Source organism: Grammomys surdaster, unplaced genomic scaffold (genome assembly GCF_004785775.1).
Source record: "Grammomys surdaster isolate TR1022 unplaced genomic scaffold, NIH_TR_1.0 137, whole genome shotgun sequence".
Taxonomy (NCBI): Eukaryota; Metazoa; Chordata; class Mammalia; order Rodentia; family Muridae; genus Grammomys; species Grammomys surdaster.
In genome coordinates this window covers 6,506,162-6,523,488 of record NW_021604595.1, presented here as the reverse complement: position 1 = coordinate 6,523,488, position 17,327 = coordinate 6,506,162, and the positions used below count along the sequence as shown (strand labels likewise).

General features: G+C 43.5%; 1 protein-coding gene across 1 annotated transcript in view; it reads left to right on the top strand.

Annotated features, from left to right (window-relative positions):
- Positions 1 to 9,039, top strand: part of Rnf182 (ring finger protein 182) — a 51,622-nt gene extending 42,583 nt beyond the window's left edge. The window contains exon 2 of the mRNA XM_028763311.1: positions 7,924 to 9,039. Coding sequence (XP_028619144.1) covers positions 8,126 to 8,869 — 744 coding nt within the window. The 5' untranslated portion in view covers positions 7,924 to 8,125 and the 3' untranslated portion in view covers positions 8,870 to 9,039. The remainder of the gene's footprint in view (positions 1 to 7,923) is intronic.
- The last annotated feature ends 8,288 nt before the right edge of the window (positions 9,040 to 17,327 follow it).

The following is a 17,327-nucleotide window of genomic DNA, read 5'->3' as shown; positions in this document are numbered from 1 at the left end:
TGTCCATGTGTTTGTGTGCACATGCATGTGTACACATGTGTGTGTGTGCTTGTGTGTGACATGTAGAAACCAAAAGACATTCCAGGCATCTTTCCATGTTGCTGTTTGAGATGGGGTCTCCTTAAACCTGAACCCAGAGTTCACCAGTTCAGCTTGGATGAACTTTCTCAAAAGCCCCAGGGATCCTCCTGTCTCCACACCTCTAGGGCTGACATTACAGGCACAGCTGCTGAATTTGGCTTTTATGAGGTCAGGTGCTTATGTGCTGTCTCCCAGCCCTGTAAACAGTTCAAGTTGTAAAACCTATATAATTTTTTTAAAAGGAAAAACATGCAGAATTCATATCTAACTACCTTTTAATCTAACTGCTTGATAGTAATATAACTATCTGAATTGCAGTGTAAAACTTGAGAAGAATATTATTTAAGAAAGATGCCACAGGGCCAGAGGCATGGAGGTTACGAGCACAGGCTGCTCTTCTGGAGGATCCAGGTTCAAGTCCCAGCATCCACATGGTAGCTCACCACTGTAACTCTGACTCCAGGAAGTCCAAAACCTTCTCACAGATACATATGCAGGCAAAACATCAATGCACATAAAATAAAAGCAATGTTCTCTACAAATTCAGTTTTTATCACTATTTCCCATATGAATCAATACTTGTCCCAGGAATTATAGTTGGCAAGGGACCTGGGAGCCAGCAAACTGAAGTAGCTTGCCATCCTGCCCTTGCCCATGTCTGCCTCTCCTCACCCAAGCCTGTCTTGGAATTAGAGCTCTAAATTCAGGTACAACCACAAACCCCACGTAATAGCTGAAGGGAAAAGGTTAGGCACAGATAATGGCTTTTTTTCTGGGCCAGGCTGGCCCTAAAGATGGAGCCTAACAGTTCCATAGGGGACTAGGACTATGAGCCTGGAGGGATGGGAGACTGAAATTAAAAATCCTCCTCCTCCTCTTCCTCCTCCTCCTCCTCTTCCTTCTCCTCTTCCTCCTCCTCCTCCTCCTCCTCCTCCTCCTCCTCCTCCTCCTCTTCCTCCTCCTCCCCTTCTTCCTCCTCCTCTTTCTTTTCCTTTCTTCCTCTATTTCTTCTTCCTCCTTCTCTTTCGTCTCTCTGTCTATGTCTCTCTCTGTCTATTTGTGTGTATACATATACATACACACACACACACACACACACTGCAAAAGATCAAGGTGTCACAAACATCTGGGCTGCATTCTTCCTGTCTCCCAGGCTTTGGAGAAGTGTAGGCTTTGATTCTTCAAACTCTACTTTTAATATGGTTCTTTTCTTACTTGCTTTAACCTCCTGTCTAGCCTACCACTCACCAGAGGGAGTGGAAAATAAAGGTTATTAGGATATGATGGAAGTGGACCTGTTTAGAAATTGTTCTTTGGAGGAAATCCATTCTGCCTTGTCAGGATATACACCAGCAATCCAGTCCAGTAGTGTCAGGATAGCAAACATGAATCAGCAGTGATGGCATGACCCAGCAGAAATACCCAGGTCTCTGCTGAGTCAGCATGAGTCAGCAGGAGCAATCAGGACCAACAGGAACGCCAGGAGAAATTCTCTGCCATGCCTCTCTCAACGAAGTTAAGATCAGTGAAGGTGAAAATGTGAGACCAACAAAGCACTGCAAAGCCAGCTATGCAAGCACACTGTCACTGTCTCTTGAGTCCTATTTATACACCCTCCAAATATCACGTGTCCTCACACGTGTCTTGCCTCAGCAAGAGTCTGTGTTAGCAAAACTCCATGTGAGTCTGTATCAGCTAACATCACTCTGCCAATCTGCCTGGGTCCACAGAAGTGGCATGAAGCCACCAGAACACAGCCAGAAGTTTTTTGGTGCATTTTTTTTTTTATGAAGTCATGACAAACGATGACCTTTAAGGAATGGCAAGGTGTACCAATACCATCCAGCATCATCCACTGTCTATTGGGTCCTTTTAAACACCGTGCATCCTTTCACATGTTTGCTTTAACTAAACATCCTTTCATCAGGAAAACACTCCTTCATGTGTTTGCCCCAGCAAAACACCATCAGACACAACTGACTTTCCAAAGAAACTATAAGTTTCCACTTCAGAGAAGGAAGGCTCTATCCTGTTACTTGGCTGTACCTCACGGCTGTACCAGTATCCTTAAGGTCCCAGGGGTGGATACCATTTTTTTTTTACCACTCACAGGGCTGCAGGCACGTGGGTCCTACAGTAGTCACATCATGACCCCAGTCATGTAACATTGAGCATGATGTGACTGCAGCCAAAGGAGAGGCAGTCCACAAGAACAGCTGGAATCATGCTTCACAACACAGAGTGGCAGCTGTAGACAGGCAACAATAGTGAGTGCACAGGAGATTTACAAACAGCATAGGAAGACATTCAGATGATGAGCTGTGTGACTTGCCTGTCAGGCAATTCAGTCACTGAGTTGCAGAACATGACGATTGTTCCTGAGAGAATTGATAGTCTAGTTGTTCAAGGGAAGGGATCTGAAGCACAGATACAGGGATGGGGTTCTTGAGAGAATATCAGTCTAGGAGCTAAAACATGTGTGTAACTGAAGAGCCACAGGAAGTGATCCGACAGATACAAGGAACACATTCTCAGAGGTGTCTTGAGGCACCTCTGTATGTGTTGGTGCTCTTGAATGCCAAAAGAGCAGACTCTAAGCTGCTTCCAGGCAGAGCAAGTGACTGTCTGTGAAGAAGCGTTGGCTAGCTGCAGCTGTCTCCCCCACGGCATTGGAGACAGGAGCTGGAGGAGTGATGGAGGAGTAATTAATGGTAGACAGTGGAGAGAAGCAGCAGCTGCACATGCTGCACACAGCTGCACATGCTGCACACACTGCACGTGCTTGCATATGCTGCATACTACATGCTGCACATGCTACACACGCTATACACACTGTTTACTTCTGCACATGCTGCACACTACATGGGGCACATGCTGCACGTACTGCACACACTGCATGTGCTGCATACACTGCATACATGCTGCACACACTGTAGACTGCTGCACACACTGCATACACTGTACACACTGGATATGCTGCATACACTGCATACACTGTGTACATGCTGCACACACTGTAGACTGCTGCACATACTGCATGCACGGTACTCACTGCACATGCTGCTCCTGTTTCACATGCTGCACACATTGCACAAGCTGCACACTACACACTGCACACACTCCACATGCTATACACTGCACATGCTGCACACGCTGCACACACTGTACACCGCTGCACACTCTGCACACTACACATATTTGTACATGCTGCACATGCTGTACACTCTGTATATGCTGCTCATGCTGTACACACTGCACATGCTGCAAACACTGAACATGCTTGCACACACTGCACACTCTTCCCACTACACACTGCACACACTACAGACACTGCAGTGCTGCATACTGTATACTACATGCTACACATGGTGTACATACTACACATACACTGCACATGCTACATACTGCACACACTAGACACTAATGGGGCACAGGCTGGACATGCTGCACACTACATGGGGCACACACTATACACACTGCACATGCTGCACACACTGCACACTACATGGGGCATATGCTGGACATGCTGCACACGCTGCACATTCTGTATACTCTGTACATGCTGCACACATCACACACGCTGCACACTGCAAGCACTGCATATGCTGCACACACTGCACACTACATGGGACACACACTGCACATGCTGCACACACCACACATGCTGCACACATCACACATGCTGCACACTGCAAACACTGCACATGCTGCACACACTGTACACTGCATGCTGCACACACCACACATGCTGCACACTGCAAACACTGTACATGCTGCACATGCTGTACACTATGTGCTGCACACACTGTAGACACTGCATGTGCTGAGCACGCTGCATAAAGGCAGCCAGCTGTTTCCCTCCTGGGATTAAACTTTGTTATGTAAGAATGTAGGGATCTTGTCATTTATTTTATGACAAAAATGCCCAAGAACAGAGTATTAAGGAATGGCTTGCTCATCAGAACCATATCCCTCACAGTGAGAGAAGATATCTGGAAGGAAATTACAGGTTCCACTGAGATTTGAACTCAGATCACTGGATTCAAAGTCCAGAGTGCTAACCATTACACTGCAGTGACACCTTTAGGCTCATTTTTTTATAATTTATTTTTTGAAACTTTATATATGAACATTGCATCTATATCCCTCTCATCTCTCCCTCTCCTCTCAACTTTTTCCATGTCTTCCTGTCTCCCAAACTCATGATCCTGTCTTTTAAAAAGTAATGTTACATGTATACACATACATATATGTGTGTGTACACAAGTAAATGAATGAACCTAATACATTTGTTTATTTACTTACTTACTTATTTATATTTTGGGGTTGTCTGAGTTTAAAAGCATATAGCGCCAGCATGTAATTACAGCTGTTTGGGCAGGAATATGAGCGTAAGACTGGCCTTATTATGGAGTGAATTAAAGGGAAGTCTGAATAACTTAGTGGAATCCTGGGTCAAAATAAAATGTTTTTAAAAGTGGGGCCAGGGAAGTGGCTCAGTGTAGAGCATTCGTCTAGCAAGTGCAAAGCCTTAGGTGTAACACACACACACACACACTCTCACACACACACACACACTCATACACACACCCTCACAATACTCTCTCACATACATACAACATTCACACACAGCCACACACACATTCACATATGCACAGATTCACATACACACGCATACTATCTTATTCTCACATGTGTACACACACAGAGGCACACATATTCACATGAAGACTCATACTCTCTTTGTCTTTCTCTCTCTCTTTCTACACACACACACTCACACACACACACACACACACATCACACTCTCACACACTTGGAATAAATTGATCAAAGCTGAATATGCCGGCTAGCTAGCAATCCCGGGTAAATGGAGTCACTGGAACAACCAGTGTCAGGGTTAAATGAGGGAGTGCTTGAGATAAAGTAGTCAGTGGGTTAAGGCTATTCTCAAGGGTAAAGAGGAGGAATTTATGAAGAAGGCAAGTAAAACTTTTACATAAAGTAATGTACCATGGAATCTGTAAAGCAAAGCTGTTAGAGATACAAATATAATCCTGCCAGGCACTTTAATTCACTGTCTACTCGTCTCTTCTATAATCTCCTATCCACTGTGAGGATGATAAGCAATACATACAAAGTTATGTTTGATACCTATGCGGAGCCTGATGTCTCTTGAATAGAGAACATTTTTTCTGGAAGTCTTAGAAAAGTTGAGCACGCACTTGGCTACACAGAACAATAAAGTCAAAGGGAAAGAGGTCTTTGGAGTTCTCGTCTCTGATCATAATCCATTAATAGATATAAAAAAAGAAAGCAATGAAAGGTTTTTTACTACCTATAAGTGAAATAATTGAAATAATCTTTGTATCAAAGGATAAATCAAAAGTCAAGAGCCAGGAATAGTGGGGCACATCTTTAATTCCAACACTCGGGAGACAATAATGGGTGGATCTCTGTGAGCTGGAGTCTAGCCTAGTCTACATAGTGAGTTCCAGGGCAGCAATGGCTACATAGTGGAACCCTGACTACACATAGTATCAGCAGTAAGAAGGTCAAATGTCAAGCTGTTTAAAAGCCCACAAAAGCTCCTAGAGAGTGAAAGCTGTAGGCAGTGGGAAGTCCCCCTTGGTGCACCTTAAAGGGATGAGAGAGTGATTTTAGTGTGAAATGAAAGGAGTGACAGCCTACACTAAGGGAAATTAGAGGAGACAGTAGAGTAAAAGGCTGAAATGAGGGAGACGAACCCAGTAAGATAGGTACCCTGTATAGCTAGATCTCTGATAGGTGTAAGAGTGTGTGTTCGATAAGAAAAGTGATGATGTAACCGAGTGTAAATGAGGAAGGGACCTGTTCAGGTTACAGGGGTAGACAGGAAGACAGTGAGGACAATCTGTTCAGCTACTGGACAAAGAATTTGCAAACCCAGATGACCTAGACTTTTTTTTTTTATCAGATCTGTGTCCAAATTTGACCCAAGAAGAAACCAAAAATTTGAATTGGATAGTAGCCATATGACAGATAAGGAAGCAATTAAAGAACCAGTTCTGAAAATGGCAAAGACAGGCTATGGGACTGCAGTCGAGTTCTATGTAACTTTAAAAGAGCACATTTTACTATTGCTTACACTAGTTCGGAAGCCTCAAAGTTCCTGGTTTGTTTAAAGGATAAACACACATTTGATCCCCAAACTCCACACTGGACAGAAAAATCTTAGAGACCAATTTTGAATATAGATGAAAAAGGCTGTAAGTTTTGGCTCATCACTAGAGCCCCTTGATTGGCCTTGTGACGAGCACATTGCTTGCCACTGACGCCTATTTTACAGTCATGTAGAATAAGAAGTCATTTGAGAATTAGGAAAATTCATAATTAAGAAAGCCAACTATTAATATGTGCTCTTGATTTTAAAACTGCCCGAGTTTAATTGAGCTCTCCACTGCCCCTTCCTTCCACTGCTATGGGTGGTGTGATCCACAGCAAGTTCTGAATTGCAGACAGTTGCTGTCTCTCCTCAGAAATGCTGTGACAGCCTTCTGCTATGCTGCTCGGAGGGGTGTGCTCAGAAATTCAAATCCATTTCGAGACTTTCCAAGCCCAGTGTAACTCAAGACAGATCTACTCCCCCAATATCATGTATTAACGCTAATGAGAACAATCTGGAGATTTTCCACACCGCTGTTCTCTTTCACGGATGCTAACTACAGATAACCCACTGTGCACATGAATAAACCTTCTGCCCTTTGTCCAGAGGTCAGTAATGTCACTGTTGCTAACATCAGGCCTGCAGGTTGCACTGTGTCTTCTGCTTACCATAGACCCTGAGAATTTACATGACACACAGTAGGTATGATGGTGAGTAGTGAGTGTTTCCTGATAGTTACCTATGAATGACTTTTCCTGTGTTTATGGTGTGTGTGTGTATGTGTGTGTGTGTGTGTGTGTGTAATTGTATGCATTTCCATGCTTGCTTCTCTCTCTTAGGATTTGGACATGTTTATAGTGCCTACATCAGAGGCTTTGCATTTTATCCTACTTTGTATAGATGTGTATGCACAAGACTGGCATTGAAATGAAGATCAGAATAAACTAGTCAAACATGAAGGGCATTTGCAAAACAGATAAAGAAGTGAAAACCATCTGTTTCACTTACCAACACTCTTATCTCCAGCAAAATGCTTCCTGAGAACATGTTCTTAATGCTTATCCTTAAAACTTTCCCCAGGGAGCTGGGCATGGTGGGGCTCGGCCCCCAATCTCAACATTGTCGATCCTGAGTCATGGGCTTGCTGAACTCAGTGTCAGCTTGGGCTATGTAGTGAGTTTGGGTCCAGCCTGGGCTATATAGTAAGACTACCACAGACAGACAGACAGACAGACAGACAGACAAGTAAGCAACAGCAGGAATATTCTTAGGTGTGTTTGCGAGCACCTTGGAAGGTACTTAGCTGTTTTTTTTATAATAGTATTATGAACGAGTCCCATGTTTGAAAGAGACCAACATTTGGTACAAATTTGAAGAGATAATCTGTCCTTGCTACAGTAGACACAGTTGTAGTATGTGTCCATGTGGTACTGAGGTGTACCTCAGTGCACTTCATACACATTAGGACTAAGTTCCGTTTTTCGATGTTTGCGGATTGAACATGGACATGATACGTTTCTGTCCCAGGGCCAGAGAGGTGAAAGAGGAAGGGGGTTTCATCTGTTAGATCTAGTGCTCCTGACCCTTGGAGCTCCTGATCCTCAGAGCTCAGAAAACACCATGAAGCCGTTCTCAGAAACACCTTCTCAGTGATCTGTTTGCTCTATTCCAATCACCATTTTTTCTTTTCTTTGTAGATCCTACAACTGTCCTTTTAAAATATGTGTCAGAGACAGCATCAAGCAGGAGCTGAAAATGTGAATTGTGATTCTCTCCGGTCTTTTCCAGCCCTCCCAGCCTCCTTGCCTGACTCAGATGACGTGATGTTCAGAAGTATTCCTTAATCCAAGTCGCTGCCCAGCCAGGCACACCTACAAAAGATTGCATCCATAACTCAAGATGGCCAGTCAGCCGCCGGAAGAGCCTGTGGAGTCTCAGGTCCCGGATGAACTTGAGTGTAAGATCTGTTACAATCGGTACAACCTGAAGCAGAGAAAGCCCAAGGTTCTGGAGTGTTGTCACAGGGTCTGCGCCAAATGCCTCTACAAGATCATAGACTTTGGGGACTCTCCCCAGGGTGTCATCGTCTGCCCTTTCTGCAGGTTTGAGACATGCCTGCCGGACGACGAAGTCAGTAGCCTGCCTGACGACAACAACATCCTTGTAAACTTGACTTGTGGAAGCAAAGGGAAGAAATGCCTTCCTGAGAACCCCACCGAGCTGCTGCTCACCCCCAAGAGGCTGGCTTCCCTTGTCAGCCCTTCCCACACATCCTCCAATTGCTTGGTTATCACTATCATGGAGGTGCAGAGAGAGAGCTCCCCGTCTCTCAGTTCCACCCCTGTGGTAGAATTCTACAGGCCAGCGAGTTTCGACTCTGTCACCACCGTGTCCCATAATTGGACGGTGTGGAACTGCACCTCGCTGCTCTTTCAGACGTCCATCCGAGTGTTGGTGTGGTTGCTTGGTTTGCTGTACTTCAGCTCCTTGCCCTTAGGGATCTACTTACTGGTGTCTAAGAAAGTCACCCTGGGGGTGGTCTTCGTTAGTCTTGTCCCCTCTAGCCTTGTCATCCTTATGGTATATGGTTTCTGCCAATGTGTCTGTCATGAATTTCTGGACTGTATGGCACTTCCTTCTTAATCAATATGCAACACAGGCACATATGGCTACATTCAAATGATGTACGTATGATTTGATTTCTTTTGTATTCTCTACGATTAGTGTCTCCAGCCTCAACAAAGCCCTTGGCCATATGTCTGTGGTCCATTTTCCCATCCAGATTTTGGCTTGATGGGTTTTCCTGGATTCTGAAAATTAAAAATAGAAAAGTTCACTTCTATCTTGGGGCTAGCAAAGAGGCAAAGCTATGCATGCATAGCTTTCCTGGAGCCCAGATACCTGTGAGATATCCCAGAACAGAGGCGTAGGCCCAGGGAGTGGTTTCAGACAGGTACCAGGCAAGGTGTGTTACATGGTGGCAGGTTCTTTGGGCAAAGGTGGGGATGAATGGAGCCCTCCTTGAAGTTAGGTATCCCATGATGTTGGGTAGATGTCAGAGGCAGGCTGCTCTAAAACACATGGGAGTGACCTTCATTTTCCTGGCGCTGGAGCCCCTCATTGTCTTCAGGTGCTTTCTCTCTTGGTGTAATGCTTCTCTGAAGTCTGCTGCCTCCTTTCAGATGCCTTTCGCTTCTGTGCTGTCCCCCCTGTCCCAGGGTTCCTCAACCTCATCTTCTTGGGTGGTTCCTGCAGGATACCTGTTTTGGCAGGTTGCCATAGAAGTTAGACATCACTGAGGAGTTTGCACGGAGTACCTCATGCCAGGGCATGGCTGTTTATCTTCAATACGCGTCTTTTCCTCCACGTGTGTTTTTCTCCCAGGCTTCTCTGGGAAGATTTGAGCAGTTTTTGCATGTGGAAATAAATATTCACTGGAATAATTCCTTAAAGCGTGAAAATGCTTCAGTTAGATTAAAATGTTTTGTTTGATTTCTAACCACGGTCCTCAACTAGCCTCACCCCTTATCCTGAACAAAGTTCCATTTAAATTAGTTGCTATCAGTTTATGAAGGTTTCATCTCTTCCCCCTTGTTTTAGAAGTTTGCATAGGTCTGACTTTACTGACTCCTCCGTTGCTCTGGGGGAACCTGTGATAGGGAAAGCCCAGCAACAGGCTGCCAGCTGCCCTGGTGCCAGGCACTGGGAACCCAAGTGTTCGGCTGAGCGGTCCTGGAGTTCAAGTTTATGTCCAATGGAAGTCCGTGCAAAGCCACGCCAAGCTGATGCCTTGCTTCAAGTGGAGTGGAGGTGGCTAAGTACAGCTTACTCATGGCTGCTTGCTATTCAGTCAGTTTGGGGATAGATTTGAGTCCTTAATTTATTTTCTGTAAAGGCATACGCTTCGTGGCTTGGGGTGGACTCCTTTTCATGAAGTGAGGGTGGGGCAGAGGCGATGTTGAATGTATATACTTATGGGAATAAGTTGCCTAGCAGGTTTTAGGTGGGGGAATAGAATATTCACTAGGCAAAAGGAGGAAAGAGTGCTTCTTAGTCTCTGAGACTTATTACTGATGACTTAATACAATATCCATAATGCTTAGCAAAGGGCTTTACCAAGATTTTATTAACTAATTTGTGGTGAAATATTTGTTGTGTGACATAGTTGCGGGGTGGGGGCAGTTCTAACCTCCCCACTGAGGGAAAATGGGTACTTATCTAGAATAGGAGTTTTGTTTTAGTTGTATAACTACTGACTTTGAGAACGTATATGCCCAAGGTATATGAAATGAGAAAGTATATGTGGGGGTGTGGTCCAATGAAATTTCAACCCCAACTTAGAGTTAAATACATTTATGATTCCAGAAACCCTAGATTTAGGTAGTGTTGTGGATGCGGTTTCCAGAATTCCATTTGCACTTTGAGTAAATACAATATTTAAGAGGCTTTGTGGTTTGGATTTATATATTTATAAGGTTTCCTTTTTAGAGATGCTCACTTTGTAACACTGAGTGACCGCAGGAAGATATTTCCAGAAGGCTCCAGACCAACTCTGTGTTTTGCTACTTTGTGTGGTGTCTGCAGTGCTTGAATTTGTTTCTGTGTGCGCTGTGGCAATATTTTCCTTAATGCCAGTGTGTTGATTTTTTTAAATGTATGACGACAAAGACAACAACAACAACAACAACAACAACATAAAACAACATAACTCTCCACGCTGTTGAATGGAAAGGGTAATCCTTTAATGGTGTAATCTCTATGCTAATCTTTTCTTGTCTATTAAATTTTGTTATTTCTAAATGAGGTGTGTGGTTTCTCTGATTTATGGCTGAGATGCTACCATCACTTTAGATAGTTGCAAATGTGAACTTTTGTTAAATCAATGCCTTTATCATCCACATGGAGATTTTGGAAGCTCCCCACAAAGCTAACCTCACCTATCTCATTTCTACAAAGCCCCTCATCTTTTTTAAGTGGTGTAGAAGATGAAATAAAAATATTATCTTTATATGTGAAATGTTTTATTTGCTTTGATTTAATTAACGTTCAAAATAGAATAACAAAATAGAATCTAATGAAGTAAAGAAATCTCTTACTTGTATAGTCCAGACAAACTAGAAAAAAAAAAAGACACCAAAACTACTAGTCATGATCACCGTTGAGTAATTTGGCAGTTCTGTGTTCCTGTTAGCAAATTAGCACTACACATCCGTCAAGAAAAACAGTCTAATGTGCTTCAGAAATCTTCATATAAGTGACCCAAGAAGCAGGTGGAGGAAGAGGGTTCCCTTCTCCCATGTGATTATTCCGTGAACTCAGATGTTGTTGAGAGACCAGGGAGCAGTGCACATTTGCAGGGCTTTGAGCATTGTGGAAACCATGATGAAACTTCTCAGTGTGTTAATCTGACAGATGCAAAAGCAGAGGAATCCTGACGTTGCTAGATGAGCAGATGGACTCAAGAGGGGACCTCAGAGGAAGGGGCCTCGAGGGAGCTTGGAAGAGTACAATGGAGGCAGGTGCGTTTTTTTCTTTATTCTTTTCTTGCTGACATAGTCTCAAAGGTTGCCTTCACTTGTTGGAATACTTTAGTCAGACTATGTATTATTCTAGAACTTTCCTCAAAACCAACAGCGGCAGCCTTGGATTCAGGTAAAATCCCCGAGTTTAACCATTTGTTCTTTCAGCTTGTATTTTACGTGTTTTCCACATCTCCGCCCTCTTCTTATATAATCATCTTTATTTCAATACCCGTTGTAAAGTTTTACTCCTGTAGGCTTAGTACTGGGTCTTTCCTTGTAAGTATATTTTTGTCTAAAACCTATTTCCTTTTAGAAAAAAAAATGATTTATGATTTTATGTGTCTGGATGTTTTGCCTGCACATGTGTCTGGAAACCCTGTGTATGCCTGGTGCCTGAGGTCAGAAGAGGGTGTTGCATCCTCTGGGACTGGAGTTACAGATGACTGTTCCAAGATCAACAAGTATTTTTAACCACCGAACCGTTTCTGCAGCACCTAAAAGATGCTGATTTCAAATGTCAAGGATAAAGGTTGAAATGTGAATAAATTCTAAATGAGTCTCAGACACATTAACGACTAACCCCAGTTTCTTATATGAGTTAAATACATGGAATAATCCAAAACTAATTGCAGTCACTATATATGGTCAGAAATTAAACTACAGCCTCAGTACTATAATACTAAGTTGGGGTATGTGATAACTTACTTTTAAAAGTGGTTGGGCCTTGATTTAATTCAAATATTCAATATACAAGACAATTGCCTGGGTAGCATTTTAATCAATCAGGTGTTTATTGACTGTACTGTTTGTATTAGGAATTTCAGGGGAAAGTGTCCTGGATCAGCAGGTTGTCTGTGACCTTGTTGTTCTCATAAAGTGTAAAGAAAGTTGTTTTGTATGTTTGTGTCTATGCCCCTCAGGGAAGAGCCCCGGCCTGAAGTCCTGACTTTACAAAGCAGCTGAGGTTGTGGGAGTGGAGAGATGCTGAGGCAGAGCAAGAAAAGCACCAAACATGAGCTCCCCAAGGCTGGAACTCTGAATACTCAGGGGAGGGTGCTGGAGAGAAGATTCTGGAACAGCCAGGGGGAAGGATGGAAGCCAGAGACTGTATGTTCATCAGACCCAAGAGGAATAAGGTGGAATTAGAATCATTAAGTCAACACACATAGAAAGAGGTTTCAGATTGGTTTATAACAGCAACAACAAAAAAAACCCAATCAAACCAAACCAAACAAAAACAAACCCAACCTAACAACAACAACAACAAAACATAGATAAGCTTTTCCCATGGAAACTTGCAAATGTATGGAATGAAGTGTATGAAACAGAGCAATTATTGCTGGTTCCCTTAGCACCCAGTGTTAGAATCTAAACTAGCTGGGTTTGTTTTCTGAGTTGAGTAAATGTATAACGTGTAATTTCCAGTTTAACACTTCCCCTAATTCTTCCCAACACAATCTCACTGTACTTGAGCCAAAAAAAAAAAATCATCTTTTTGGAAGGTCATTAGATATATTTTGGACCAAGATAAGGTAATTCTGGGAGCTGGCTTCATGTTAATTCTATCTGGATGTTAATGCATTAAACTTTTATTGTCAGTCTCCAGATTAAAATGCTTGCCTTCTCACAGAATTTTTAATGAATTTTAGTTATTTTAGGAACACATTTGCTTGAGATGTTTTGAATGCTAAGGAACTCTATTAGCCAATAAATGAACATCTATTTTTGATGTGTGTTAAACCCAAACTCCCCATACTCTTCCTTTTAATCCCTCCCCATTTCCTGATTTCTTTTAATGTCATTTATGGAGGAACTTCATGTACCCATTATCATCCTCCTGCATACATATGCACACACACAACACACATGTGTATCTACACAAATGCATATGTACACACATACATTCTTACGCATTTTAGGAAACAGCTGTGAAAGAGAACCGTGTTAGTCTATCATGGTTCCATATTATGGTACCATAAATAAACTGCTTTTATTTATCCAGGTAAGTAATGTTGAAAACATTATTATTATTATTATTATTATTACCACTAATTACTCTTTTTCCTGTTCATTGAGTGGTGTTCTCAGCTGTTTGCCTCAGAGACAATTCCTGCCTCTTTTCCTGTGTTCAACATCACTGAGCAATGGAAATTATCCTAGCCAAACAATGGGCTTATTCGCTGACATTGCTTCTGTCTGATGTGCTGTTTCTCAATATCCCAGCCAGAACTAACTGTACAGCTGATGATTAAATTGATGGCCATACATTTTCTTTGGCTAGATCTTCAAATTATACAATTAATTCCAGCTTCCTGTGGTCTGAGCAGCTGAAAACCACCACTTAAAATGAGACAGATGACAACCTGAGTTTGTGGGCCTTTCAGCTGCCAGAGTGGAGGGCAGGGTGCAGTGTGATCCCCGGAGATCAGAGAATGCTAGAGTCTGACTTTGGAATGGGGAGGGAAGCGCCACTAATTACCCCTCCTGTTCTCTACCCGCAGCTTCATGTCCCAGAGGAGAACCTCACCGGATGTTTTGACCCACAACTTACAGTGCAAAAATTCCTTGACCTTTTGATAGGATACCTGTGCCTTTCATGGCACATTGGGAGGATATGAAGACAATTCCAGTTTACTGTTTTTAAAAGCAGGATCTTATGATGGAAATTGCTCCATAACATATGTCTTTGGATATGTCCAAATGACTGGTCCCTGTAGGGAAGTCTTCCTAGCCATGTGTAGAAGGAGATGAAAAGCCATGGTCTTCTCAGAGACTCACTGAGTGAGCGTCTGCACTGGGCAGTGTCTGACAGTCAGTCCCTTGAAGTCTAAGGTTTAGACAGACCTGTTTAGTACTGAGTTCTCCAACATAGCTATCTTACCACACCCATTAGTAATGGGATTAGTTTTATGGAAGATACTTTGTGAAATCTGCCTTAGAGACTTGGTAAAACAAAACCTACCAAGCAAGCAAGCAAGCCAGCAAACAAACCTTGCTACGGTGTAGAATCTGAAATCGAATGTAAGTCACTGAGCCAGCACATGAATTTAATAGACGGCCAAATCAGAGTAGTGGTTTCTAGGTGATTCCAAGTAGAACAGCAAGATGGGAAGTGTGAAGGAGAGCGGGAGCAGGCTGCCAAGAGCGTGTACTGTAGTGGGCGATTGAGATTCCCACTCACTTCCAGCTTGATTGGCCTCCTTGTCCAGATTTTACAGCGTTGGCCCTAACATCTGCATCAGCATCAGCACCAGCCTTCTGAGTCACTCTGCACAAAGAAATCCCTAAATATATGCAGAAGGAAGTCTCAGGTGGAGTAATTACGCTGGTTATTTGCTTTGCCTGAGAAACTTGCGCTGTGAAGTTCTCGGAGTGGAACCCAGTCTCCCAGCTTTTGGAAAACACGCACCAGATGCAAAATCGTGATCATGTTAATGCTTGAAAGACTTAAATGGTTCACAGTGTGGCAGCCTCATTTAACAAAGGAGACATCAACGTGTAGAAATGTCCAAAGGAGTCACAAGCGAGGACTACAAACAGTCCTCGTAGGGAACTTGGCTTGCTTAGGGTGTGTTCTCAGTGTGTCTTCTTTGATATAACTGTTTGCTTTCTCTGTAATTAGCTCTCTATTCTAAAATTTTCTTACATGTCTTTGTTTCTTTAACTAAACACCAGTATCTCACAACTAAAATCTCACCCTTTCCAGCCTAATGTGGCAATCATACAATAATATACCAGCTTGTCCCTTGCGGCCAACCTTCCTCAACTCTCACAGTCCTCACACAAAACACATTAGTCATTCCATACACCTGCCATCAGGGGATTCTCTAATCCCCTTTCTTGTGTGTGCACACATGTGTGCATATGTGTGAATCTGTGTTGGGTACATGTGTGTACATGTTTTCGTGCAGGTCTGCTCACCCATGAGGACACAAATAAAGGCCAGAGGCTGACACCATCATGCCCTGTTCAATCACCATTCCACTTTATTTTCTGAGACAGTGTTTCACTGACCATAGACCTCATTGCTTCCGTTAGACCTACTTGTAGTGGGATATCTTCCCACTGCATTTGTATAAAGCTCAGCGATTGAGCTATATGAGAGGTAGGCGGAGTGAGGAGTCGGAAGGAGGAGGAAGAGGAGGAGTGAGGAGAGAGGGAGGAGAGATGTAGGAGGCATGGAAGACCACACATATATCGAGAGCAGTCCTGGGTAACAACTTATACCATAAGGTTAAATATTGGGATGTACCTCTAATTGTGTGGGTATCTTGCTAATTGAGCATTACCAAATATATAAAGCCTTTGGATAATCTTTAAGTATTAGAGTCTCATTTCTACCGGGTACGGTGTGGATGGTGGGATGTTCTGGGCTCGCTCAGCCTTGTGGAGACAGTGTGGGAGATTGGCAGAGCAGTCTCCCACGCTGGCATCTTATGGGTAGCAGGGCTGGTGTTTGTGGCTGGCCATTTCTAGCTGTGGCACGTAGCCTCTGGCTGCAGAACATGCCAGCAGAGCTAAGCAGAGCTGCCACAGCTTAGATAGTCCTTTTCCTGAATGTTCCTCATATTGGGTTTTGGTGAGAACTCTGATTTCAGATCTTTCCTCTGTTCATTCAGTCCCTTCTGTGTCTGTCCCCTGAGTTCATTGGTCTGTCTTGGTCTCTGTCTTTCATAGAGAAGCATCTCCTGAGCCTCTAGTTTTAACGGTCTTTTTCATTTAGTGAGGAGCTAAACAAACCTGAGGGAAACACTGTATGCATGTGGGCTTGTACCCCGGGGACTTCTGCTGGAGTGTTTGTAGGATTCTGGTTTTATTAGCAGGGGCTCAATTCTTGCTCTAAGCGTCTTTTATCTTTGTGAGTTTCTCCTTAGAGGATAATCCTGAATACAGGCCAAGAAAAGGAGGAGGAGGAGGAGGAGGAGGAGGAGGAGGAGGAGGAGGAGCACGAGGAGGAGGAGCCCGAGGAGGACGAGTAGGAGATGGGGGGGGGCAGAGATATCTGACTCTTCACTCCACAGACTATCATTTAATACCTGTTTATAGCAGGGCTCCTCGTATCCCCCATCAGGTATGCCTGACATCTCTGAGGACAGTCCTTTTCCCAGCTTCAGCAAGAAAGGGCAGGGGAACAGCAGTCTGTCTTCATGCAGTAGAAAAGAGTATCTTAGAAGCTCGTGTCTTGGGTGACATTATCCACCCCAGATTCATAGGTGGTACATCTAACTACCCAGCTTTCCAAAAATTCTGTGTGAATTATCTTGCTGGTTTTTGGTAGCCTTTCACCTCTGTTGTGTTGAATAAGTATGGCTCTCTTAGCCTCATATTTTTGAATGCTCAGTAACCAGGGAGTGGAACTCTTTGGAAAGATTAGAAGGACTAGGAGGTGTGGCCTTGTTAGAGGGAGGAGACCTTGTTAGAGGTGAGCTTTGAGGTTTTAAAGGCCCATGCCAGGCCCAGTGTATCTCTCTGCCTGTTGCCTACAGATTAGGATGTAGCTCTCAGCTACTGCCCCAGCACCATGAGTGCTGCTATGCAAACCATCATGATGATAATAGACTATAAGCCTCCGGACCTAT